Genomic DNA, 23897 nt, shown 5'->3' on the forward strand with positions numbered 1-23897 from the left:
CAGAGCTTTCCATTGCCTGCACTAACTCTATTGCTCATTTAAAATTTATATCGACCTCTGCAAGTAATCTCCATTGAATCATCTCATTATTCACCCAGTATATTAATCTGTTCTGTAACATATCATTCAAGGCTGAGCCTGGACCAAGTACCTTCCCCACAGGATTAAAAGGAACCTGAATTTTGACAAAGTATAGGGATATGGCAATTCCCCGGCAGCTCCCAGACACCAGATATGTGATTTACACAAGGTATGCAGTCTGCTTTTGCAGGCCAAAGTGCATCCAAATGTTGCTGGTTGAACCATTAACCCAGTGTAACCCCTGCATAAGCTAGTCCTCTGGCAGGGCCTTGCACCAAAAGTTTGGATTTGAAAATAGAGGTGCAGCAGTAAATTTGATCTTCGGGTTTTTTTTTGTTTGTTCATTCATGGGATGTGGGCATCGCTGACTAGGCTAGCATTTATTGCTAATCATTAATTGCTCTTGAGAAGGTGGTGGTGAGGTATCTTCTTGAACCGCTGCTGAAAATCCATTAGATCCCTTTACATCAACAAGGTGACTTACCAATTTGTCTCTCTTTGTCTTATTACCAACATCTGCAGAAAGTCCATCTCCATCAGTCTGGGCTTCCGAGAGACACAAGAGCAGGGAAAATAGAATAGCCAGGGAAGCCCCACCTACCTCTTTAACACGCCAACATTGGCCGACATCATTCAGTGCTCCAAAAAAGTAATATAAACCTAATGCAATGGGAGAAACTTCACCTTCAAGAACAGGTGGGTAGGGTTGTGGCTGGGTGGAAAGTGAAAATTAAAGTATGGCCTCAATGTAGTTCCAACTTCCAGATTTAACAAAGTCACATTTGGCTGAATACAAGTAACCTGCTCATGGAATTAGCACCATTATTAGGCCAGGCGCATTAGTAATTAACACAGCCATTATCATCATCAGCACATGGTAATGAGGCAATTTTCAATTAAGTTAAACAGACGTTTGCCAGCAGCATGAGTTTCCCAGGAGGTCCAGGAATTCACCAGTGAAACGGAGATGAAATGAACGAGCATTTTTCTGCCTGATATCAATAAAGGTTAACTGCTTATAGCTGTTTTGTGAGTGCTCGCTGGTTAACATTTCATCTTGGCAGCATAGAAGTTTGAGAAGTTTGGAAGCTTACAAATAGACAACAGGATTGTGGATATCATGGATGCTTTTGACAGTTACTATCTATGGCAGCAGCATCATGCTGTGGTGGGATCTGTAGGCACACAGGAGAGATCTGCAGAATAGCAATGAGGAGAATAGAGCGGAAAACAGGAAAGAGCAGAATTTTGGAGTGGCCAAGGTCTCAGGAGGGTAAGGGGATTTAAAGGCAGAGGCTCAGTTTCCTTGACCATCTGTAGGGCAGTACTTCCAGAGGCTTGGATTGATGTGGCAAATGGTTACTGACATTTGCAGCCTCCTTCAAGCAGAGTTTGTCTCTGCTGATCTTGGTGGCCATACATTGCCTGTGGTTGTAAAAGTCATTACCACCCACAAGTTCTTTGCCTTTGGCTCCTTCTAGTGCATCACCTGAGGCATCTCTCCCCGTAAATATATGTGTCAGTTCACAGATGGGTGTTGTGAGGATGTTGACTTCTGGCAACTTTCACAATGACAAAAAGAGTGCACACTTTAATTTGCCTCTCTGGTTGGGCATGTGGCAATTTGAGAATCATCACATCAACCAAGATTTTTTAAATCAACTACAAATGTATGTGTTTTGGGGCCCCTGATGACCCCGCCAAAGGCTGCTCCATTACACCTACGTAGGGAAGACTGGAAATGAGGCACTACACCAGGCAATGGATGAGAGGTGGGAACACTTTGAGTGGAGTTCCTACTTCCTATCCCCTTTTCCCATTATATCTCTCCTGGGTCAGCATAAGGTTATTCCTACCACTCTGCTTCAAAACAGCATGGTGCAGACCAATGATGTGTTGTAAGGCCACAGATAAGATATCTGCTATCCTAGTTAAAGCAACAGACATTTTGGCATGCAAAGTTTGCCTGATGATAGTGATGGCTGGGATGGACTCATTTGAGAGCCTGGCTTGAAGCTCCTTGGAGGCAGCTACTTTCTCCATGGAAGAGAACTTCAGAGAATTACCTCTGCACCAACCTTTAGGCAGGAATTGGGGTGTTCTCTTCCAGCCTCTCAACTATTGTAGGAGGTGTGAGATATCTTTTGGTACCTTGAAAACCTGCTGATGTACTTCTAGCATTATCATTATTAATCCCAGTGTTCAGTAGTAATGTCCATCTGACATGAGCTTAGAGATGTTTGGAACCTGCCAAAGGACTATTCATAGTGATCTCTGCCACCAATGTCTACACATCCTCACTTGTAAATTGTGAATCAACACGTGAAAACCCAACTAATTTCCTAACGTGACCCACCAAAGTGAATGTACTTGTGCTGCGCATGGTATGACAGTTAATCCTCAGAAGAAGTGATGTCATCTGAGGAATCAACCTCTTGCATCTCCAGCAATTCTTGCTCGTCAAGTGAAGCCCAGAGGCAATTAAAATAAATGGCTAGCATACAAATATAATTGTAGCAAATAGGCGTTTTTTTTAAACTTTCTATGCACTTTCCATGTAACCATCCATCACTGCCATTCACTCAAATTCTTACATGATGAAATACATCAGTTCATAGTCACCCTCAAACATGCAGCAAACACCAGGTGAAGGTCAGAAAGGTACAAGAAAAGGATATTAATTAGTCATGGCAAAGTAACAATCTTGTCAATCATCATACTCAATCTTCTCATTGGTCACTTTTGAGCATTTCTTTTAATAGTCTCTGGGCTGATCTAACCCTATTTTCTATTTTTCTGCTCCTGACCAGTTTCTTTGGCTTCTCATGTTTGTCTCAGTCCACTGTGCTACCCATAATTTCTTCTTTCCTGAATTATTTCCATTATGGTCCATAAGAGAGTTACTCCTCTTGCATCCCTCCCTAGTGGTACCTGATTCCTGTAAAATAAAGGACTTGCATTGACAAAGTGCCATTTGTAACCTCAGCCAATGAAGAACTGTTGAACTATAGTATTAAAGTCCTATGTGCACTTTTAAACATGACCCCCCTTTTTCCTAATCGTGATGTCCAATATAGTTTCCTTGGTCCACCTCACATAAAGTTGAATATTTCTACTATACTCCATCAAAAGCATTACTTCAAATTCCATTATATCATGGTAACTGTTGCAAAGATATCTTTGATTCTGATCAGCTCCACTAAGCTCTGATTGCTACTTAATATCACGTGTAATGAGCACACCTGGTCATTTGAGTTTCTTCGGCAATATGTCCGATGTAATCACCCATTATTGTATTTAATTCTAGGTTAGTTCAGTTAATTGCAAGTACACATAACCTGGCATCTGGACCACATTATATCAGCCACAAGAAAATAATTGTAACACGAGGATGTTCTAGAATTACTAAAACTACTTTGACAATTGTGTTTGTGTTTTTTAGACTTACCAAGCTACGCATTCTGGAGCTGAGAGAGAATCATCTGAAAACGCTACCAAAGTAAGTTAAAACTTACAATGTGAATGCCTGTGATCATAGCTGAATCTGGAATATTGAAATAATCAAATTATAACATAAAAAAGTAATCTCTGAACTTCACAGAATACCCCCAATTGAGAACTGCAAGCCTTAAGGAACTGAGAAAGTAACAACATGAATCAGGTACTGAAAAGTTTTGGATAGTGCTGGAAATACGCAGCCAGATTCGAACATTTTTCCAAGTGTACCACTTTTCTATCATCAGGCTGTGATTCTACTAATCCTGGCTGTTGCTCTCTGATATCTTACCTAAATGCCTATTCTTCCTGTTGAACCTTAGCCAGTGGATGCCAACAGACAGATAAACACACAGGCAGATAAACACACACTTTCTCTCAAACGTACACATTTACTCACATTTGCATTCACACACAAATACAAACTCAGACTCACACACTTACTCTTTCACATACATACATTCACACAAGCATCAGGACATCTTTGATTGACATTTTAAGGATATTGAATGTCAGTTGCACCATTGAACCAATCTAAGTATACCAATAACCTTTGACTTCTTGATTTATATGATTCAATGATTATATCCACTGAGCTTCAATTTTATTTCTTCAAATACTGGCATATGCCAAAGTTTCTATGTTATAACTGTTATACATGAAGTGTACGGGGGTGATTTTGATCCCATGTAAGCTGTCAGAGACAATGGCGATGCGGGCAAAAAATTTGGCAGGAACCAGAAAACACGATTCTCTCTGGAGAAATCACAATTTCTGTTTTCCATCCCCTTTGCTGACGGAGTAACCACGAAACTTGCCACGGGAGCCCAGGAACTTCATTTAGCCAGCTCTCACTCCGGAACTTCCCCCCTCACTGAATAATGTTCAACAGGCACCAGCATGACGTCATAATGGGGCCATTTACAAAAACTGATATGAATGTGAAACTGGAGGATTCAACTCAGAGGGTATCAGAATTGAACGATCAGGCAGCCATCATCCTCCAGGGTTTAAACTGCTCAGGGGTCACCGGAGAGGATGCGGGGGATCCAGATAAGTTCAGCCCAGGGCAGGGAATGGAGTTCAGCTTCGCAATCTCAGGGCCTCACCTTCCCTTCATATCAAAGCTTCTCTTCATTTAAAGAAGTCGGGTGACTGGCATGCAGAAAGCATTTCCTATGTCCTTCTTGTTGGGCTTGTGTTCAAATTGTTGCTGAGTTAAGTGCCCTTCTTTACTGGGAGCTTGAAAGTGGGCAGGAAGAGATTAATACAGAGGGGCAGTACTGGGGATGACTATGAGGTCCCTGGGTGAGGTTCTGTGAGAAGCCAGGCTGCAAGAGCAGACTGTGTGTCTCAGAAATGGGGTGCTTCCCTGCCTCCTGAGGCTTGTGGGAGGGCGACTGCAGTGTGTTTTGAATCCCACACTCAGGCAACAGTGTGAGCCCAAAGGGGTTCAGCTGCATAGCATTTCAAATCCCTTCTCAGGGAAGTTTGGCTGTCAGGAATAAATCTTGTTGTGCATGGCTGTAGCTGATGGCTGGCAGTTCAACTCTACAGCCCTTGTGACCTGGGAGAATGAGGATACCCTTTAAGAATGTGCTTGACCTACTAATTGCAGTCCGCTCAAGTATCGCTATGCCTCGTCAGCCAGAAGACAAAGCCAGTTGCCATAACGACAACTTCACCCTTCCCTGACTAGTCAATCCTGCCGATTAAATCTCCAGAGATAAAGATCAATGCCACTGATTGGAGCCAAGCCCCTAACTCTTTGGAACACTAGGCCCAAGCATGAAGACACAAAGCTCATACAAGCTTTGACATGACACAGATTACACTGATGTGAACCCCTATGCAAGGTGTGATGGTGATGTCGATCACCACTCATCCCATTCAGTGTCATGATAGGGGCCATCTTTAAAGTACTTTATCAGGATGCTGGTCTCATGCATCCATTCAACTGCCCTTTTACATCATTCCACTTTTTTTGGGAGGTGGGACGAATTCAGGGGTTAGATGCCACTGGAGGGTCCATGCACTTCAACCTGGTGGAGGTAAGAGGGATCAATGTGGGGATGTGGCTATAGTCTCAGAGGGGATGGTGTAAGGAATAACGGGGAGGCCCTCAGTAAGTGGGAAGCGCTTGGGTGGAAGTTCCAGAGGCTTGAGAGATGAGGGTCAAGGCTCTGTCAGAATTCTCAGAATTCACTCTGGTGTTCTTCCCTTTTCAGTGCATCATTCTGGAAAAGCATGGAGCCAGTTCAGTTGGCAATTCTACTCATTGCAATAGAGCAGCAGCAGAGACACTGACTTGCCACTGCATGTGGTCAGGACCACCTCTTCCACCTCAGGAACCACGAGTATAACTGCCAGCTCTACTGGCTCAAGCAAAATCCATATTTGCTCTTTGGAGGTGGAGGGGAGGATTGTTGGAGGAGAGAGAGAGGCAGAGACAGTCTGAAAGGTTATCCATCCTGGGCCCCTCACTTCTTCCCAGCAACCCATGTCCCCATAAGTTTAGATGCTGGCAACCCGGCACCATGCCCGATGCCATGCGCCACCACAATGGGCTGCTGACCATTGCCACAGCAGGCAGGGAGAGCATAAGGGTTGCTGTGAGGGGGTCCCCGTGGGGAACCATAGAAGCATAGACAAGAGTGCACCATCTGGACGTCTGGTGCACTGGTTTCCAAAAATGACTTGAGCTTCTGACAGACGGTGGAGAAACCATTGTAAGGAACACTGCAGAGTCAATACATTGTGAAGAACTGTGTTAACACCTGCAGAGCTCTCTTGATTCTTGATTGGGGCAACAGCTGCCAGGCTTGTTGCTTGTTACTGTTAGTGGACTGGGATTGGGACTTGACCTCATATGCAAACCCTCGGGCGTTGTTCAGCTGCTGGGGGAATAAACATAACATGAGCCCCAAGCCAGTAACGACCCCGGACCTGAGGACCCCCAGACTGGCATGAGTCGCCCAAAACCCCTGCATCTCGGCATGCCCCTACTGCGCACCATGGCAGTGGCTGAGACGCTCAGCCTCCCAACCCCCCACACCCTGGAGGTTGGTGCTCAGTGGTACTCACCTCCTCGCTCTCCTTGGCCACCTATTGGTGACCCTACAACTTCTTAATGTTACGTGGCCTACCGCTACGTCAAGGTGACCGTCCCAGAATTCATATCAGATGTGGAGGGGGTCAGCTGCGCTCCATGCCCCGTGGCCTGTGATGCATTTGGTGAGTGTCCCTTGTGGTCCGGGACCTGAAGTGCCCCAGCCAACTTTCAGGTGTCACGGATTTAGCCGAGGCACCTTGTTCATCCCGCTGCTTAGGAGATACACCGGTGTCAAGAAGGGGGGAGTTGGAAGGCCTGGCCACAGCTGGAATCTCCCAGGTGAAAGGCTCCAGCCCTTCCTCCTAAATTAGTGTGCTTATTTGCCCCTGGGATACTCCATGGGATGGAGGGGCAGCTGACGTGAACTCCAGAAACCTCGGCATCACCAGTCCTGGAGGCCCAACTATGTCTGCCCCATGGAATGCGAGCCCTCGGCAATAGCCCTCTACAACTGGGCTAAGCTCTGGATCCCCTCAGCAAGTGCCCTCTGAAATTGGCCAAGCTCTGGAGCCCCTCAGCGATGGCCCGCTGTGACTGGGCCATGCTCTAGAAGTCCGCAGCTTCTTTGTGTCTCGAGCATGCTCCCTGTGCCCTCAGCCATGGTTCTCAGTGACTTGGCCTTGGACCCTGCCACCCATTTCCTGCCCCAGGCTTTCCACTGCGGACACCACCCTTGCAGTGTTGGATGGGTACTGCGCAATGCTAGCACTATCTCCTGAACCTGAAGGCTGTGAGAACTCTTTAAAAATGGCATCCGATCTCTGTGAAGCCTAGCTTGCCAGTGTGTTTAGGCCCCGCCTCTCTCAAAACCAGTGCAAAACTCACCCCTCTCCCAAAGAATGACTAAATGTGCAGAAAATATGATCTTATTCGCACTGGACATGCCAATGCGAATCACACAGGTTTTCTCACCAAAACGACATTTCGGCATTGTGGTTAAAAAGGAGGAAGTGAAACCTCATAAATGATCCAACCTGTCAATCAAAGGCAGAATGTTTATAAACATTGTAGTTAGGAACAATGGAAGCTCTGAGAGAAAGAACACAAACATAGCTCCTGGCTAGTGGGTAAGTGATCAAACTTGTCAATCAAAGCATTTCAAAGGAACCAGATACCAGATGCTACTCTTTCAATTTTAAAAGGGAACTCGCTAGTGAAACACAGTTCCTGCTGTCCATCAAAGCACTTCAAAGAGGTTTCAGAGCAGCTGTGCCTTATGAGAAAAAGCAATGGGATCTCCCTAAAAACTGACAGGTCCGTTCTATAAAAGCATTTTAGAGAGGTCATTTAACATCCAGAGCTTCTGACATTAACCAGGGCCAATCCCTAATGTGGAATAGAGTGCTGCAGTGATTTTAAAGACTTCCAGATGTCCATGGGGCATATATCAAAGTGACCAGGGCACTTCAGAAGTTTTAAGGGATAGAGACAATAATGAATATCTTTCCCAGAATGATGTCCCAAATCACCATCCTGAAAGTGAACACCACTTTTTCCAGGGCAACAAGGACAAGAGAAACCACTAGCCCGAACCCACCTAATCCCCCGGTCCCTTGGGGGACCCTCCTTCTGCAGCTTGTCTGTGACAGAAGGGCACACATGGGCACAGCACCTACCTCCTTGTCCCTCCCTTCGGAATGCAAGATGTCAGGTCCAGCTTCGTCAGGAGCTGCACCAAAGCCTACCTGCTGGACTTCCTGCTGGCAGGAAGGGTGCATCATGTGAGGGTGTTGAATTGGGATTCCAGCCGTAAATTTAAATGCATATTAGGCTTTTTGAATATTGATCGGATTTCTGCCTGTTCTGGGCGGGAACCTCATCGGAGCTGGCACGGCGGCCTGGAGCGTCACAACGGGTTTGCCGTCCAGTGGTAATCCCACTGTAGGCCTAACGCTCGATTCAACGATATTATGTCAATGTTGGCAGTTTAGGTTCACATGCATTTCTCCATGGTTCGGAATGTGGGCTTAAAAGGGCACAAAATTAATTTTCAAAAGAGGAGGAAAATAAACAGAAATACAATTACAATCTGAACATTGTTTTCAGATATGTAAAAAATGTAGAACATGTGAATTTTTTTATCCAGACCTTGCTGCCTTGCTGCTGATGATTCCCCCATTATAGTGTGTAACCTAGGTTACCGTATATCCAGCGACTTGAGGGCAGGATGAGAGGATCCTGCACATCCATGATATATTGTTTGTCTTATAGAAACAGTATCCATAGCAACTGGTTGAGTTACAAACCTGTATTCGGTGAATCTTTGGGTGAAATTGTTTCTAATTTTATCGTATCTGTAGCATTCAACAGTGGCTAATAAACTAGGCTTCAGTATAGTTCCTTTTGAGCGAGATAGCATTTTCCAACAAGGAATATATTCTTATCCAAAATTATTCTGTTAAGGGCTGACTTTTCTTTCAAAGCTTGCTAATTTACCCAAACTTAGATTAAGGAGAAAGCTATACATATCCAAATTTATTGATGACGTTAAGTTTGCAGATGTGAGCAGAAAATTTCTAAGGCCTTTGACAGATTAAATGAGTGGGCAACATTATGGTAGATGTTCAATATGGCAAAGTGTAAGGTCTTCCATTTTGGGTCTTAGAAAGGTAGATCAGAGTCTAAATGGTAAGAAGCTAGGGACAGTAGAGGAGCAGAGAGATACGGGGCTCATTGTACAGATATCAACAAAAGCTGATAGAAAGATACAAAAATAATTAAAAAGGCTAATGGAATGTTGACCTTTATCTCAAGGGCTGGAATGCAAACATCTAGAAGTTATGTTACAGTTCTGGTTAAGCTCTGGTTAAACTGGATTTAAAGTACTGCTTTTTATTCTGAGCATTGCACCTCAGGAAAATATATGGACCTTAGAGAGGATGTAGTTGTTGGGATTTATACGAAACCCTAGAGTAAGAAAATTCCTGTCAAGGAATAACCTTATTTTCATATTTGCAACAGAGGTCCAGCAGACTAATCCCTGCAATGGCGGGATTGTCCTATTGGGAGAAATTGAGGAAACTCGACCAGTATTCTCCAGGCAAAGGTAGCCTTAATAGAGCATCCGCATTGTTGTGTTTCTCTGACTTACGGTACCAGTGATAAAACTTCTTGAACCAAAGACAATGCCCAAGCCTTCTTTTTCCACCTGAGCATACTTTTCCTCAGCCTTTGTCAACAATCTAGAAATGAATGCTATGGGTCTTTCCACCCCGGTTGGCATAATGTGAGACAGGACAGCCCTAACCTCATAGGGCAAGGCGTCGCATGCCAGTTGCACTGTTAACTTTGGGTTGAAGTGAACTAGTATTTCCGATCTTTTCGAAGCCTGCTTTACCTCCCGGTAGGCCTCCTCACATTCTTTTGTCCACTTCCACGGCTGTCCTTTCCCCAGAAACCGGTGGCACAGTGGTTAGCACTGCTGCCTCACAGCGCCAGGGATCCGGGTTCGATTCCTGGCTTGGGTCACTGTCTGTGCGAAGTCTGCATGTTCTCCCATGTCTGCATGGGTTTTCTCTGGGGCCTCCGCTTTCCTCCCACAGTCCAAAGATGCCTGAACTCTTGCTTCCTCTGCAGATCCAGTTGACTCCCTATCCTCTCCATGGCTGGCAACATGGACCTTTTTTTCCCTCCCTCTGGACTTAGTTGCTCCAGGCAATTCAACTAACTCACTTGCACTTGTGACGTTGGTAGCATCGTGTGTTCAGCAATTCGATTGCTTGTGGCTTGTCTTGCTACATTGGCAGCATTCAACTTGCAGTGCCGAAACCTGTGGGGCTTCCACTACCTTGTGAATCTGGACACTGACAACCAACTGTGCTTCTCCTCTGGTGGCTAAGTTGCGATCTCTAATGCAGACTTAAACTGTAAATTCTTTTCAGCCAATATCTTCCGCTAAATGGCTTCATGCCAGAGGCCACATACCAGCCGGTCCTGTAAAGCTTCCTGGAGTACATTTCTGAACTGGCACAGCTCAGCCAGTCTCTTCAGAGTTGCCATGAATTGTACAATGGACTCTCCTTCATGTTGGTCTCGTTTGTAGAATCGAAAACGCTCAGCAATCAATTTGGAGAGAAATGAGCTTCTAATACATTGCACAATTCTTGGTAAGTATTCTCAGCTGGTTGTCAGGTTGTACCAGCGAAGGTCTTGTGCCCTATGGTACTCAAGAAAACTGGAACAATGAGGTTCTTGCCAGCGTTATTTGCCGCCAGATAAACACCGAAGCACTCTATATAAGGTACCCAGCTCTCTGCCTCTTCATCGATGGGGCCTATGACCCCGAATCTGGCTGCCATTTTGTTTTCCTGTCGGCAGGAATTTTTCCTGCCAAATGAGTGTAGGCCTGAAGCCTCCTTCTACTGTTGCCAACGGCCACTGCAGCCCGAGTCCCTTTGGTGTCCGCTTCCTGAGTCCCCTCGGCGTCCATTTCCCGCGACGACAGAGGTTAACACTCATTCGCCGTCATGGACTGCAGCCTGAGTCCCCTCAGCGCCTGCTTTCACATGAGTCTAGGCTTGAAGCCTTCTCCCGCCACCGCTGATAACTGCCCACAGCCCTAGTCCCCTCAGTGCCTGCTTCCCACGACGTTTTCGAACAGCTCCCAGGCAAGTTCTACTTCCCCTTGAACAGGCTGTTCAAAATGAAGCAACGGTGGTTAGCACACTACTACCCATTCTTCAAGGGTTGAAGTCCTGGAGCAATGCTCTATCCCCTCCCCTTTTGCCAGAACGGAACGCCAGCAGAATGCATAGGCTGTGAAGCAGCCTCATTGCCAGTTATTCTGTATGTCCCTATGAACTAAGGAGGCACGAAGAATCACAAGGTAGACTTGATAACTTGAATACTGGGAGCTCTTTAATGAAGGTCTGCACTCATTCACAGTCAGGTCTAAGACTGCCCAACAGGGCCTCACACTGGGAGGAGCTAATTGTTCAAGGGTCACCTAACCTGCGCTCTTAACGGGGCAGTCTGCATCCCAAACCCCAACATACAATATATACATCTATATTACAATGGCCTGTATAAATGGAGCTTTCTCAGGCAATGAAGAATGGAGTACCGCAAGGATCAGTGCTGGAGCCTCAGCTATTTACAATCTTTATTAATGACTTAGAAGGAGAGACAGAGAGTAATATATCTATGTTTACTGATGATACCAAGCTTAATGCAAAGGTAAGCTCTGGAGAGGACACAGAGAGGCTGCAAAGAGATATAGACAGGTTAGGTGAGTGGGCAACAAGATGGCAGTTGGAGTATAATATAGGAAAGTTTGAGTTATTCACTTTGGTCATAGAACCATAGAAAATTACAGCTCAGAAACAGGCCTTTTGGCCCTTCTTGTCTGTGCCGAACCATTTTATGCCTAGTCCCACTGACCTGCACTTGGACCATATCCCTCCACACCCCTCTCATCCATGAACCCTTCCAAGTTTTTCTTAAATGTTAAAAGTGCATTTACCACTTTATCCAGCAGCTCATTCCACACTCCCACCACTCTCTGCGTGAAGAAACCCCCCCTAATATTCCCTTTAAACTTTTCTCCTTTCACCCTTAACCCATGCCCTCTGGTTTTTTTCTCCCCTAGCCTCAGCGGAAAAAGCCTGCTTGCATTCACTCTATCGATACCCATCAAAATCTTATACACCTCTATCAAATCTCCCCTCAATCTTCTACGCTCCAGGGAATAAAGTCCCAACCTATTCAATCTCTCTCTGTAACTCAGCTTCTCAAGTCCCGGCAACATCCTTGTGAACCTTCTCTGCACTCTTTCAATCTTATTTACATCCTTCCTGTAACTAGCTGACCAAAACTGTACACAATACTCCAAATTCGGCCTCACCAATGCCTTATATAACCTTACCATAACACTCCAACTTTTATACTCGATACTCCGATTTATAAAGGCCAATGTACCAAAGGCACTCTTTACGACCCTATCCACCTGTGACGTCACTTTTAGGGAATTCTGTACCTGTATTCCCAGATCCCTCTGTTCAACTGCACTCTTCAGAGTCCTACCATTTACCCTGTACGTTCTTCTTTGGTTTGTCCTTCCAAAGTGCAATATCTCACACTTGTCTGCGTTAAATTCCATTTGCCATTTTTCAGCCCATTTTTCTAGTTGGTCCAAATCCCTCTGCAAGCTTTGAAAACCTTCCTCACTGTCCACTACACCTCCAATCTTTGTATCATCAGCAAACTTGCTGATCCAATTGACCACATTATCATCCAGATCATTGATATAGATGACAAACAACAATGGACCCAACACCGATCCCTGCGGCACACCACTAGTCACAGGCCTCCACTCAGAGAAGCAATCCTCCACAACCACTCTCTGGCTTCTTCCATTGAGCCAGTGTCTTATCCAATTTACTACCTCGCCATGTATACCTAGCATGAGAATAAAGAAACAGAATATTTTCAAAGGTGAAAAATTTGAACGTGTTGATGTTTTAGAGGCTAGGGTGTACATTCTCCCCGTGTCTGTGTGGATTTCCGCCGGGTGCTCTGGTTTCCTCCCACAGCCCAAAGATGTGTGGGTTAGGTTGATTAGCCATGATAAATTGATCCTGGTATCAGGGGATTAGCAGGGTAAATATGTGGGGATTGTAGTTGGTGCAGACTCAATGGGCCGAATGGCCTCCTTCTGCACTATAAGGATTCTATGATTAGGTTGATTGGCCATGCTAAATTGCCCCTTAGTGTCAAGTGATTAGCAGGGTAAATATGTGGGATTACAGGGATAGGGCCTGGGTATTGTTGTCGGTGCAGACTCGATGGGCCGAATAGCCTCCTTTTACACTGTAGGGATTCTATGATTTTAAAAAAAGAAACCTGCTTTGGAGGCAGTACAGAGGAGGTTCACTAAATTGGTATCTGGGATGAGGGAGTTGTCTTATGATGAGAAGGTGAGTAAATTGGACATATATCCTCTGAACATTAGAAGAATGAGAGGCAGTCTCATTGAAACCTAACAAATTTTGAAGAGGCTTGATAGGATGGACCCTGAGTTTTTTTTCTACTGGTCGAGGACTCTACAACAGGGGCACAGTCTTAGGATAAGGGGCCTATAATTCAGGACTGGAATGCAGATAAATTACTTCACTAAAAAAATTGTTAATCTTTGGAATTCTCTACCCTATTTGGTTGTGGGTGCCCCATCATTGAATACATTCAAGACTGGGACAGGTGGATTTTTGGTCTCTCAGAGAACTAAGGCACATGGGGAGCGGGCAGGAAAATGGAGTTGAAACCCAAGATTAGCCATGATAGTACATAATGGTGCAGCAGGCTCGATGGAACATGTGGTCTAACTCTACTCTTATTTCTTTTATTCTTATGAATGGCAGAACAGGCGTGAGGGGTTGAATGGCCTACTCTTTTCCTATGTTCTTTCTATGTTCCTATGTTCTTTACAAATACTGTTCCCCAATTTGTTAATTTCCGGATGGATACTCCCAAATTGTTAGACCCTGGGTGATGAGGGATGAACTGGCTCCCTTTCTTTATTCAACTCCCTCTGCTGATCACAACAAGATTAATTTTAAAAGAATCCCTTTTTCCAGCAAAATATACTTATGTTTTAAAATGAGCCAATTTAACCAGGCTTTCTTGAGTTTAGGAAAGGGTGAATTTATTAACTATGAAACGCAAGAAAAATACGCTTATAAATTCACACAGATTAGAAATGAAAATTGACTCCAAAAGTAAGTAAATAAAAAATAAATATACAAATCAGTCTTTGACTTGTCTGTGAAGAGTAGGTGATAGAAAGATACGGTTGTTGCAATTTGTGATTCCTGTAGCGCTGACTTCAGTAGGAGAACAGTCGGTTTTGAGTTTCTAGTGTGCTGCTGTTTAGCTGAGAAGCTGCCCTGTTTCTCTTTCAGCTGTGGCTTTGCTGACTTGGCTTGCTTCAGCAATTAAAAAGAGAGAGTTATCTGCGAAAAAGTTTTTGCAGGGGTCTGCTACTGCTGTCACTCCTCTTGTGTCACATGCAGCACTAGTTGACACTGACCACAATTTTATCCCAGTCTTTGTATATTTCTGGTAAGTGAAAATCCACAAACTTGTCTGAGACATTGCTCACAGTTTATAACTTCTGCAGAGATTATAATCAGCTCGTATTAGCTCCAATTATCTCCACAGGGGATGGCAGGTGGTTTCTGTACAGCTTTTGATGTATCATCTGGAAACAGGGTGCAGTTTCATTGTCTCTCTCTTAGTATCACCCATCAGCAATTCAGCCAGTGACTGAATTTATATCCTCAGCGATCTTTGGCTTGTAAAACACAGGTTTTATTTAAAGTTCAGTATTTCCGTGATAAACCCTAGGACTTACATGGGGAATGCCTGATTAACCTCCCACTAGGATTTGTAGCATACAAGTTCCTGTGGTGATAGGTAATCATCTAAACAGGTGGAACTCATATCCCAAGCCCTTTATAATGCGGGCCCCTGAGTGGGTCCATTATTCTGTTGTCCCAGATGGAACATGTACATATACCACAGGTTTGTGGTTTAACTTTTGCTTTACAAAATAAAACACCATTCCTTTCCAGTTGGCGCCCTGAGTTATTACAATTTTCAAACGAAATTCAGGATTTTTCCTCCATTATCATGACAATACTAACTCTGTTAATGTTTTTTTCAGTCATGTTTACTCTTGTGCTCTCTTTAGTCACTCATCCTGGAAAACTGCAGTATGCTACGCATCAGTTAACAGCTTCATCATTGCTGTGATTATTAATAAGGACTTTCTGCTTAGATTCAATTAAATTCCCAAGAACTCTAATGGAACAAATAATCTGGTTTATAATAGGAGTTTGTTCAAAAGCAAGTTGATTTTTTAATGGTGGCTTTATGAAGAATGATTTTAAAAGTTAAGTTACATTCAACAAAAGGAGTAGTTAAGATTTTGGGCTGAACTTTCAACTCTTAATACTCCCAAAATGGTGAACAATGACCTCGCACTTCATTGGTGTAGCTGTAGCAATATTTACTGGGACTGTCAGCTGGCCAGCCAGAGAAAGCTGAAGGTCCGTTTATACTGGATATTGTTTCTTTTTCACTTGCTCATGGGCTGCTTCATCAATGACCTTCATTCCATCATAAAGTCAGAAGTGGGATGGTCACCAATGATTGCACAATGTTCAACACCACTCACAACTCCTCAGATACTGAAGGAGTCAATGTCCAAATGCAGCAGGACCTGGATAATATCCAGGCTTGGGCTAATAAGTAGCAATAACAATCTTGCCACACAAATGCCAGGCAATGATCATCTTCAACAAGAGAGGATTTAACCAGCATTCTTCGATATTCAATGGCATTACCATCACAGATGGGAGGCAGTGGCATAGTGGTATTATCACTAGACTAATAGTCCAGAGACCCACGGCAATGCTCTGTGGACCCAGGTCTGAATCCCACCACGGCAGATGATCAAATTTGAAATCAATAAAAATCTGGAATTACAACTGCGAAATCTTACCAAAAAAATGCCAGAGCGTCGATCCAGTGTGAAAAACGGAATGATTCCTGCCAACCGTGCCAGCGTGATTTTGGATCAAATCTTATGCCTGATTAGTGAAAACTTTTATGCCCACGAGAATCATGTCACAGATGCAGCGTGTACCCTCTGATTCGCCTACCCTGCAACAACTTAATTGCTGCAAGCACTGGGGAGCTCCATATAAATGGCTCCCAGCACTAGTTCCAGAACGACTGCATGGGAAGGCAGCTGAGAGGTCCATGCCTCAGCTTTCGGAGGGAACCCTCACCAGAATGCTGGATGGAGTGGAGCAGAGGTGGGAAACACTTTACCCTCTCTCCAGGAGAGGCCTTCCGGCAGGATCACCACCCCCGTCTGGGACACCGAGGCAGCCATGGTAAGTGCTAGCACACTCCAGAAGAGGACGGGACAGCAGTGTCAGAAGAAGATGAATGATCTTCTTCACTCAGCCAGGGTAAGTGAACAACCCCCACTCTCCCTCTGGGCCCCCTTGCATAGCCCTTGCATCTCCAACTCCATCTCTCACCCAGCTACATTGAGACTTGTCAACACCAGGCACGCGGCCCTCATCTCCCTCCCACAATCACCATATTTGTCCCTAACAGTTGCTCTGGTCTTCAAACTGCAGCTCCCATTCAAGCCCCACACCTGCCACACCTCATCACTATCTTCAGTCTCACGACATCCACCTACACTCTTCCTATCTGTGTCATTGCAGGACAAACCCAACCACAACAAGCAGCCAATGGAGTCATGCCCAACCTCAGAACCCTCACGCATTTCGAGGAGTGAGCCCTCGAGTTGGCTAGAGAGGAGAAAGACCACACCTGCACTGTTGATGAAGTGGGGACAGCAGACAAATGTGAGAATCTCAAGACATGCTGCCATTCCCCAAGTCTCAAGTGAGTAACCAATGTTCCCTCCATCTCCCATTGGCATTGATGCTATCTCCCTTTTCTTGCAGGCTGACCAGTCGAACTGGCTGGACAATCCTCATGGCCCTGGATCCACCGGACATTAGCGACTCCAACAAGACTTAGAATCGTAGAATCATAGAAAGCTACAGTGTGGAAGGAGGCTATTCGGCCCATCAAGTCTGCACCGACCCCAAACCTACTCAGGCCCTAACCCCATGCATTTACCCTAGCTAGTCCCCCTGACAAGGGGCAATTTGGCATGGCCAATTCACCTAACCCGCACATCTTTGGAGTGTGGGAAGAAACCGGAGCACCCGGAGGAAATCCACGCAGACACAGGGAGAATGTGCAAACTTCACACAGTGTGTGGACTTCTCCAGTCTCACCATGGGAGACGTATCACAGCTATCACCCACATGCGGCACCACCACAGATACTCACAACTCGGTGGGATCACTAAGTCAGGGTTTCTGGGCCACACACTGGTGAGCAACTCACAGCTGAAGATCCACAGCAGGAGGAAGCAGGGATGTCCCAGGGAACTGGCACTCAGGGATGCCGGAGCTCAGGATTCTGCTGAGCCCTGCCCGATGATGTGTCTCTGGACCCTTTCATCCTATAAATGCTGGAGCTGCAAAGGCAGTCGCGAGCATCAGGAAGGGATGATAGCATTCCTCCTCAGACTGTAAAGCCAATTGGAAGAGTCCCCTCACCCTATTTCCGAGCAGATGGGGCCAAGGGTGAGGGTGACATCCACAGTGGAGACCTTGGCATAGGAAGTGCACTTTATGACAGGTAATGTCTGCGCCATGGTTCAGCATTGACCTCCACGTCTGGGGGCATGAACGCCATGGTGCAGGACTTCATATGCATGGTGCAGACACTGGTGGGAATCCATAAGTGTCTGTGCCAGAGGACGATGAGGTTTCTGGATCTTACTACAGCTGCCCCTCTATCCCATGGAAGAGCACAGGGGCTCCTGGGAACCTGAATGGAAACGGATCAGCAGGAGTGCAACTTGGAATCCTCCAGCAACAGGACCCTGGGCATCTCCAGCCATCTAACACTCTCCAACCTGTGAGCATCACACCTCCAGTCCCAGACATAGAGGAGGGCAACATTCAAACATGCGTGCTGCCCAAAAGCAGGCTTGGACCCTCCAAGTCCTAGCCTCCCAGGAGACGTATGCCAAGGTCATCTCAGGCAACAGGACGTGAAAGTCAGCAGGCCATCTCAATCTCAAATGCGGATCCTGGGGAAGCACTTAGATTTAGTTTGAGAGTGAGGGAGATTGAGAAACTGTCGTCACTTAGTGGGCACAGGTGAATATAGGTCACCTGTGTAGATAGTTGTAGATGGGGTTTTTTCAGAGGCTAACTATTGAGCTTTACTTTAGCTAATTCAAAGACTCGCGACATAGCAGTATCCCAGTGAAAGACGTTCTTTATTGACCAACGTACGATGGGAGGAGACATCAAGTAGTCTAATGCCTTTCTGAAGTTGCATTATATTTGCCAACGTAATTATACATCTCCAAAATCACTTTTCCTGCCTCCTGGTTCATCCCCACCAGATATGAATCAATCATCATCAGTACAGGGCAATCATTATAAATAAATGTCATATACTTAGCCAACTGCATCCTGCCCTCTGACAACACGGGTGTTTATTGGTTGTAGAATCCAGAAGCTCTTATCCTCTTGTCTCCTAGCAACTTCTATAACACTAATCATAGAGTTCAAATGATGTGGAGATGCCGGCGTTGGACTGGGGTGGGCACAATAAGAAGTCTCACAACACCAGGTTAAAGCCCAACAGGTTTATTTGGTATCATGAGCTTTCGGAGTGCTGCTGCTTCATCAGGTGAGTGGAGAGTTGAGTTCACAAACAGGGCATATAAAGACACAATCTCAGTTACAAGATAATGGTTGGAATTGCGAGTCTTTACAGGTAACCAAGTCTTTACAGGTACAGACAATGTGAGTGGAATCACCGCTCGACAATCACCAGGCAGGAGTGTTCCCTTCCTGTCAGGGAACACTTCAGCAGCCAAGGGCATTCAGCCTCTGATCTTCGGATAAGCAGTTCTCCAAGGTGGCCTTCAAGACACATGACAATGCATTCCAACCATTATCTTGCAATTGAGTTTGTGTCTATCTATGCCCTGTTTGTGAACCCAACTCTCCACTCACCTGATGAAGGAGCAGCGCTCCGAAAGCTCGTGCTACCAAATAAACGTGTTGGACTTTAACCTGGCATTGTAAGACTCCTTACTGTGCCCAGAGAGTTCAAATGTAATTTCCTCCCCCTTCTCTTAGCAATTTCTCTTACGCAAATCATAGGGTCAAATGTTCTTGTTCCTATTGGTCTGGTGAGCTACCTTTATCAGAAAAAATGAATAATCCTATTCATTTTAAAGTCTGGGAATCTGTACTTTCTCTGACCTATACTCATAAAAATTGTACTCTGTGACTGCATTGTTCTGAAAGTTATGATGTGGAGATGCTGGCATTGGACTGGGGTAAACACAGTAAGAAGTTTAACAACACCAGGTTAAAGTCCAACAGGTTTATTTGGTAGCAAAAGCCACGCATGCAACCAAATAAACCTGTTGGACTTTAACCTGGTGTTGTTCTGAAAGAACAGCTCCCATCCCATTATGCCTCGGGGCAGCCTGCATTTTGGCCAAAGTGCACATCTGAAATACCTTTTAAAATCCAAAATACATGTTTAAATCTTTTAACTGCTGATATGTGTTTCTATGCAGACAGTACTTTCTGTAATATATTTAAGACAATCTGGATCCTTATCACAAAGTTAATCGACTTAGTTCTAGTAATTTTTATTAGTGTTTTAAATCCAGAGTATTTTGAAATTCTCTAACAATAGGTCACCATATGGTTTTGAATGTTTGGCATTAAAATTCACATTGTTCATCCCAGAGCCTTCACCCTGTCTGTTCATGCCACCAACCTTGGGGAACCAAGGACCTTGGGAACCACCATGCTCACCCAACGCCTTATCCCTGTTGAGTGTGAGAATGGCAGTATTATGTCCCTCCCACACCAGTGACGCAGTAAGGAGACACTGCTGCTTGCAGGCCCATTCCCTATCCCCATTCAAAGAAGGGTGAACCCACCTCCTACTTGTGTCTAAACGTTGTCTCATAGTCCTCACGAGGCCAAGGGTTATCGAGTTGCTACCAGGCTGCCCACCTCGGCTTTAAGATGGATATGAACACCAGATCCCTGACATGGATGGGGCCTGTAGTAGCTGACACTGCACATCCCATGTTTCTGAACCCGATGATAAGCCCATTCAATGGCAGGATGCATTAAGTTCCCTGTCAGGCAGGAGTCAGATATTGTAGAGGATGAGAGGAGCATCCCTCTGTCCTCAATGCAAGTCATCATCATTCTCCTGCAGAGTATGACCAATAGCTTCAGCTCTTTGCTAGCACCACATCAGTGATGAAATGTTAGTCCTCGTGGTGGGAGAGCTATTTGATCCGTAGTCTTGCTTATCCCCAAAGCAAGATGCTATGAGGCCATCCCGAGTACGTCGACCCAGTCGGGCCCTGTCCATTGCCTAGGGTTCTTTTGCCTCCTCCTCTTGGTGGTCACCAAGAGGAGGAAGCAGAAGAAATGAAACAATTTCCCCCACTATCAACACCCTGGGTGTTACTACTGGCCAAAAACTGAACTGGACAAGCCAATATAAAAACTGTAACTACAAGAGCAGGTCAGAAGCCAGGAATCCTACACAATTAATTCATTTTCTGACTCCCCAATGCCTGTGCACCATCTATGATGGAATGCAGTTCCAACAATTCTATAGAAACTTGACACTATCAAGGACAAAGCAGCCCAATTGATTGGGATCCATTCCACAAACATTCACTTCCTCCACCACTGATGAACAGTGGCAGCAGTGTGCGCCATCTCATAGATGTGCTGCAGGAACTCAACAAGGCTTCTTAGGTAGTACCTTGTGACTCGAGATTATGGAGGCCTGGAGCTGGTGGGCTGCCCCAAGATACCTGATTTCTGGCTGCAGTTTGCTAGCCTGATTCGAAAGAGGCCTATTCCTTTAAAATGGGCAGGGCTTCCAGCCCCCCAAATACTGCTACAAGTAAAAATCTACCTCTTCCACCTAAATATTGTGGCTATATTTCTATTTTAATTCTTAATTAATGAGCCTAATGTATTCTAAATGCATGTTGGGAACTTGTGCAGCACCTCACCATAATTTTCTGCCAGAATTGACTGTCAGAAACCCTGGCCTGAGGTTTTAGGAGAAGAGTGGGCAGGAAAGCCAAGCTTACTGATGCTGAGAGCCCTGCAACCATTTTATGGCTACCATTTTACAAGCCTTGATTGGCATAAAGCTGAACATCCGCTTCAGAAGGCAGGAAGAAGCCTCAGAGAGTGTGATTGGTGGCAGCTCTCCAGTCCCTCCAGCAACAGCCTGGCAGTGGCCGGAAGAGGCATTGCATGAAGCTCTCACCACCTAAGTCCCAGAAACCAGAGGCCCAGTCAGGGGTCCAAAGGCATATAGCAGGATTGAGGGAGAGGGTTTAGGGAAGATCTGGGAGGTCGTGAGGGGGTAGTCGGTGTCTTAGAGGATAGGCTGGATGGGAAGTCCACAGGTTGACAGCCCCAGTCAGAAGGTATTTCTGAAGGAGGCTTGTCCCACTCCCTATCCTACTGAAGATCAAACTTTCTTCATTTCCAAGATGCCCCCCAAGCTGTCAATCACCTGGTAACCCAAAATTGAGATGGGGGGGAACAGCCCTTAAGTGGCCATTAATTAGCCACATCAAAACCTCAATTGGGACAAGGGTGAACTTCCTGTCCGAGGCCCTGTCTGCTCCAGTGTAAAATCACTGCGAGGTTGAGGTGGGCAGAAACCCAAAGAAAATCCCCTCTGTGCAATTTCATGCTCCCACGCGTAACTCCCACCCCCGGCCTCAGAACACGCCAAGAGGATGCATAAAATTCTATTATGGAATTCAATTTACAAGTGTTCGAACGTGGATTATAATGTTTGACCAACAGCATGCAATTTCCAGTCAATTAGCATTAGGAGGATTCCTTGAAAATAGTCTTTTATTGGAGGTTTGACCTGCAACTATCTAATAGATTAAATCATTTCGGAGAGTTCTTGGCAATTTTTGTATGACCACTTTGTCTGACATCCTCTCCATCCATGTCTGTCCCTATTCAAAGCTCTGTCCCTCTCTCTCTTGCCTCTACTCAAGTTCCTTTTCTTCTTCTTAGGCAGTCTCTAGGAGTTGAGGATAACTTTCTTCCAAACAAAAAATGAGTTCTCAGGTGACAAAGGAGTCCAATTCGTGACCGACAGCCTCTGTCACAGTCTGGGCAGATGCTGGTTGGAAGAGGGGGTGAATGGGGTGCCCAGGTTACCACGTGCTCCTTTCACTGTCAATGATTGGCTTCAGCTTGCTTTCAGTGATGAAACTGAAGTTGTTCGGCTCCTTCCCAGATGCATTTCCTTCACTTTGGGTGGTCTTGGGCCAGGGATTCCCAGGTAATGATGAAGATGTTGCACTTTTTCAAGGAGACTTTGAGGGTGTCCTTGAAGCATTTCCTCTGCCCTCCAGGGGCTCACTTGCCATGTTGAAGCTACGAGTAGAGTGCTTGTTTAAGATGATGTGCCCACCCAGCAGAGCTGACCAAGCATGGTCAATGCTTCGATGCTGGGGATGTTGGCCTGAGCGAGAACCCTGATGTTGGAATGCCTGTCCTGCCAATGGCTTTGCAGGATCTTGTGGAGACAGTGCAAGTGATACTACTGCAGGATTTTGAGGTGCCTGCAATATATAGTGCACATCTCTGAGCCATGTAGGAAGGCAGGTATCACTATTGCTCTGTAGACCATGAGCTTTTTCATTTTAGGGGGCAGAAGATGCCTTTGCATGAGTGTGGGATGGTTGTTGCACACCAGCTACCACTCGGTCTTGACAGAGCAAGTATTTGGTCCTATGGCAAGGGTGATGACTGGAGACCAGGCTCCGCCGTATAGGCCAACGACATACAAGGATACACGTTCCTACTGTCCTCTTTTCTCCTTCCCACAGGACCTCTCTCCCTGGGATTCATAAAGCTCATTTTACTATTACTGCAAATCTTGCAAGAGGTTTTGTGGGATTATTTAACTTCATTTCTTTCATATGTGAATCCTCCTGGGCTTCATTCTATTGATGCTGTCAGACTTTTTTATATTATTCTTTTGTCAGTCTTTCTCCAAAACTCGAATGTCTTTATATATCTACCATGATATATAATACATAATACATATTGCCTACATAATGAATGTCCACCTAATTCATACCAGTCAAAATACAATGGGAACAAGAAATTGAGTGCCTCAACTTTTTTCAAATCTGTTGCTTAACATTGTTTTACCAACCTCCAGGCTGGCTGAATTTCTTGACACTAGCTGGGATGCTCCAAATTACTTCATTACTCTGGACCTTAGAGAGGAATCATTAACCATCTCTTGATTACTATCCAGTGACCCTCTGTTGCGAAGTGAATGTGTGGATAACAGGTGGCAAAAGAGTTGGTTCAGTGTTGATGTACCCCCCCACCATCTCCAAATGGTTGTGTTGCACAATGCTCAAATGTAAAATATAACCTCTGAAAATGTACCAGAGGATCTTTGTGCCGGAATTCTACCACTCCGCCCACCATGGAATTGGAGTGGGCGAGGCGCGGGCAACAGAAATGTCCATACCTCGGGCAGGAAT

The 23897-nt window shown here is 45.3% G+C and overlaps 1 protein-coding gene across 1 annotated transcript in view; it reads left to right on the plus strand.

The window, feature by feature from the left end:
- The window catches only part of LOC144497761 (uncharacterized), a 141760-nt gene that overhangs the window by 34946 nt on the left and 82917 nt on the right, over positions 1-23897 (plus strand). Inside the window, exon 5 of the mRNA XM_078219200.1 lies at positions 3524-3580. Coding sequence (XP_078075326.1) covers positions 3524-3580 — 57 coding nt within the window. The remainder of the gene's footprint in view (positions 1-3523; positions 3581-23897) is intronic.

The sequence above is a fragment of the Mustelus asterias genome, chromosome 8, assembly GCF_964213995.1.
Source record: "Mustelus asterias chromosome 8, sMusAst1.hap1.1, whole genome shotgun sequence".
NCBI classification, from domain to species: Eukaryota; Metazoa; Chordata; class Chondrichthyes; order Carcharhiniformes; family Triakidae; genus Mustelus; species Mustelus asterias.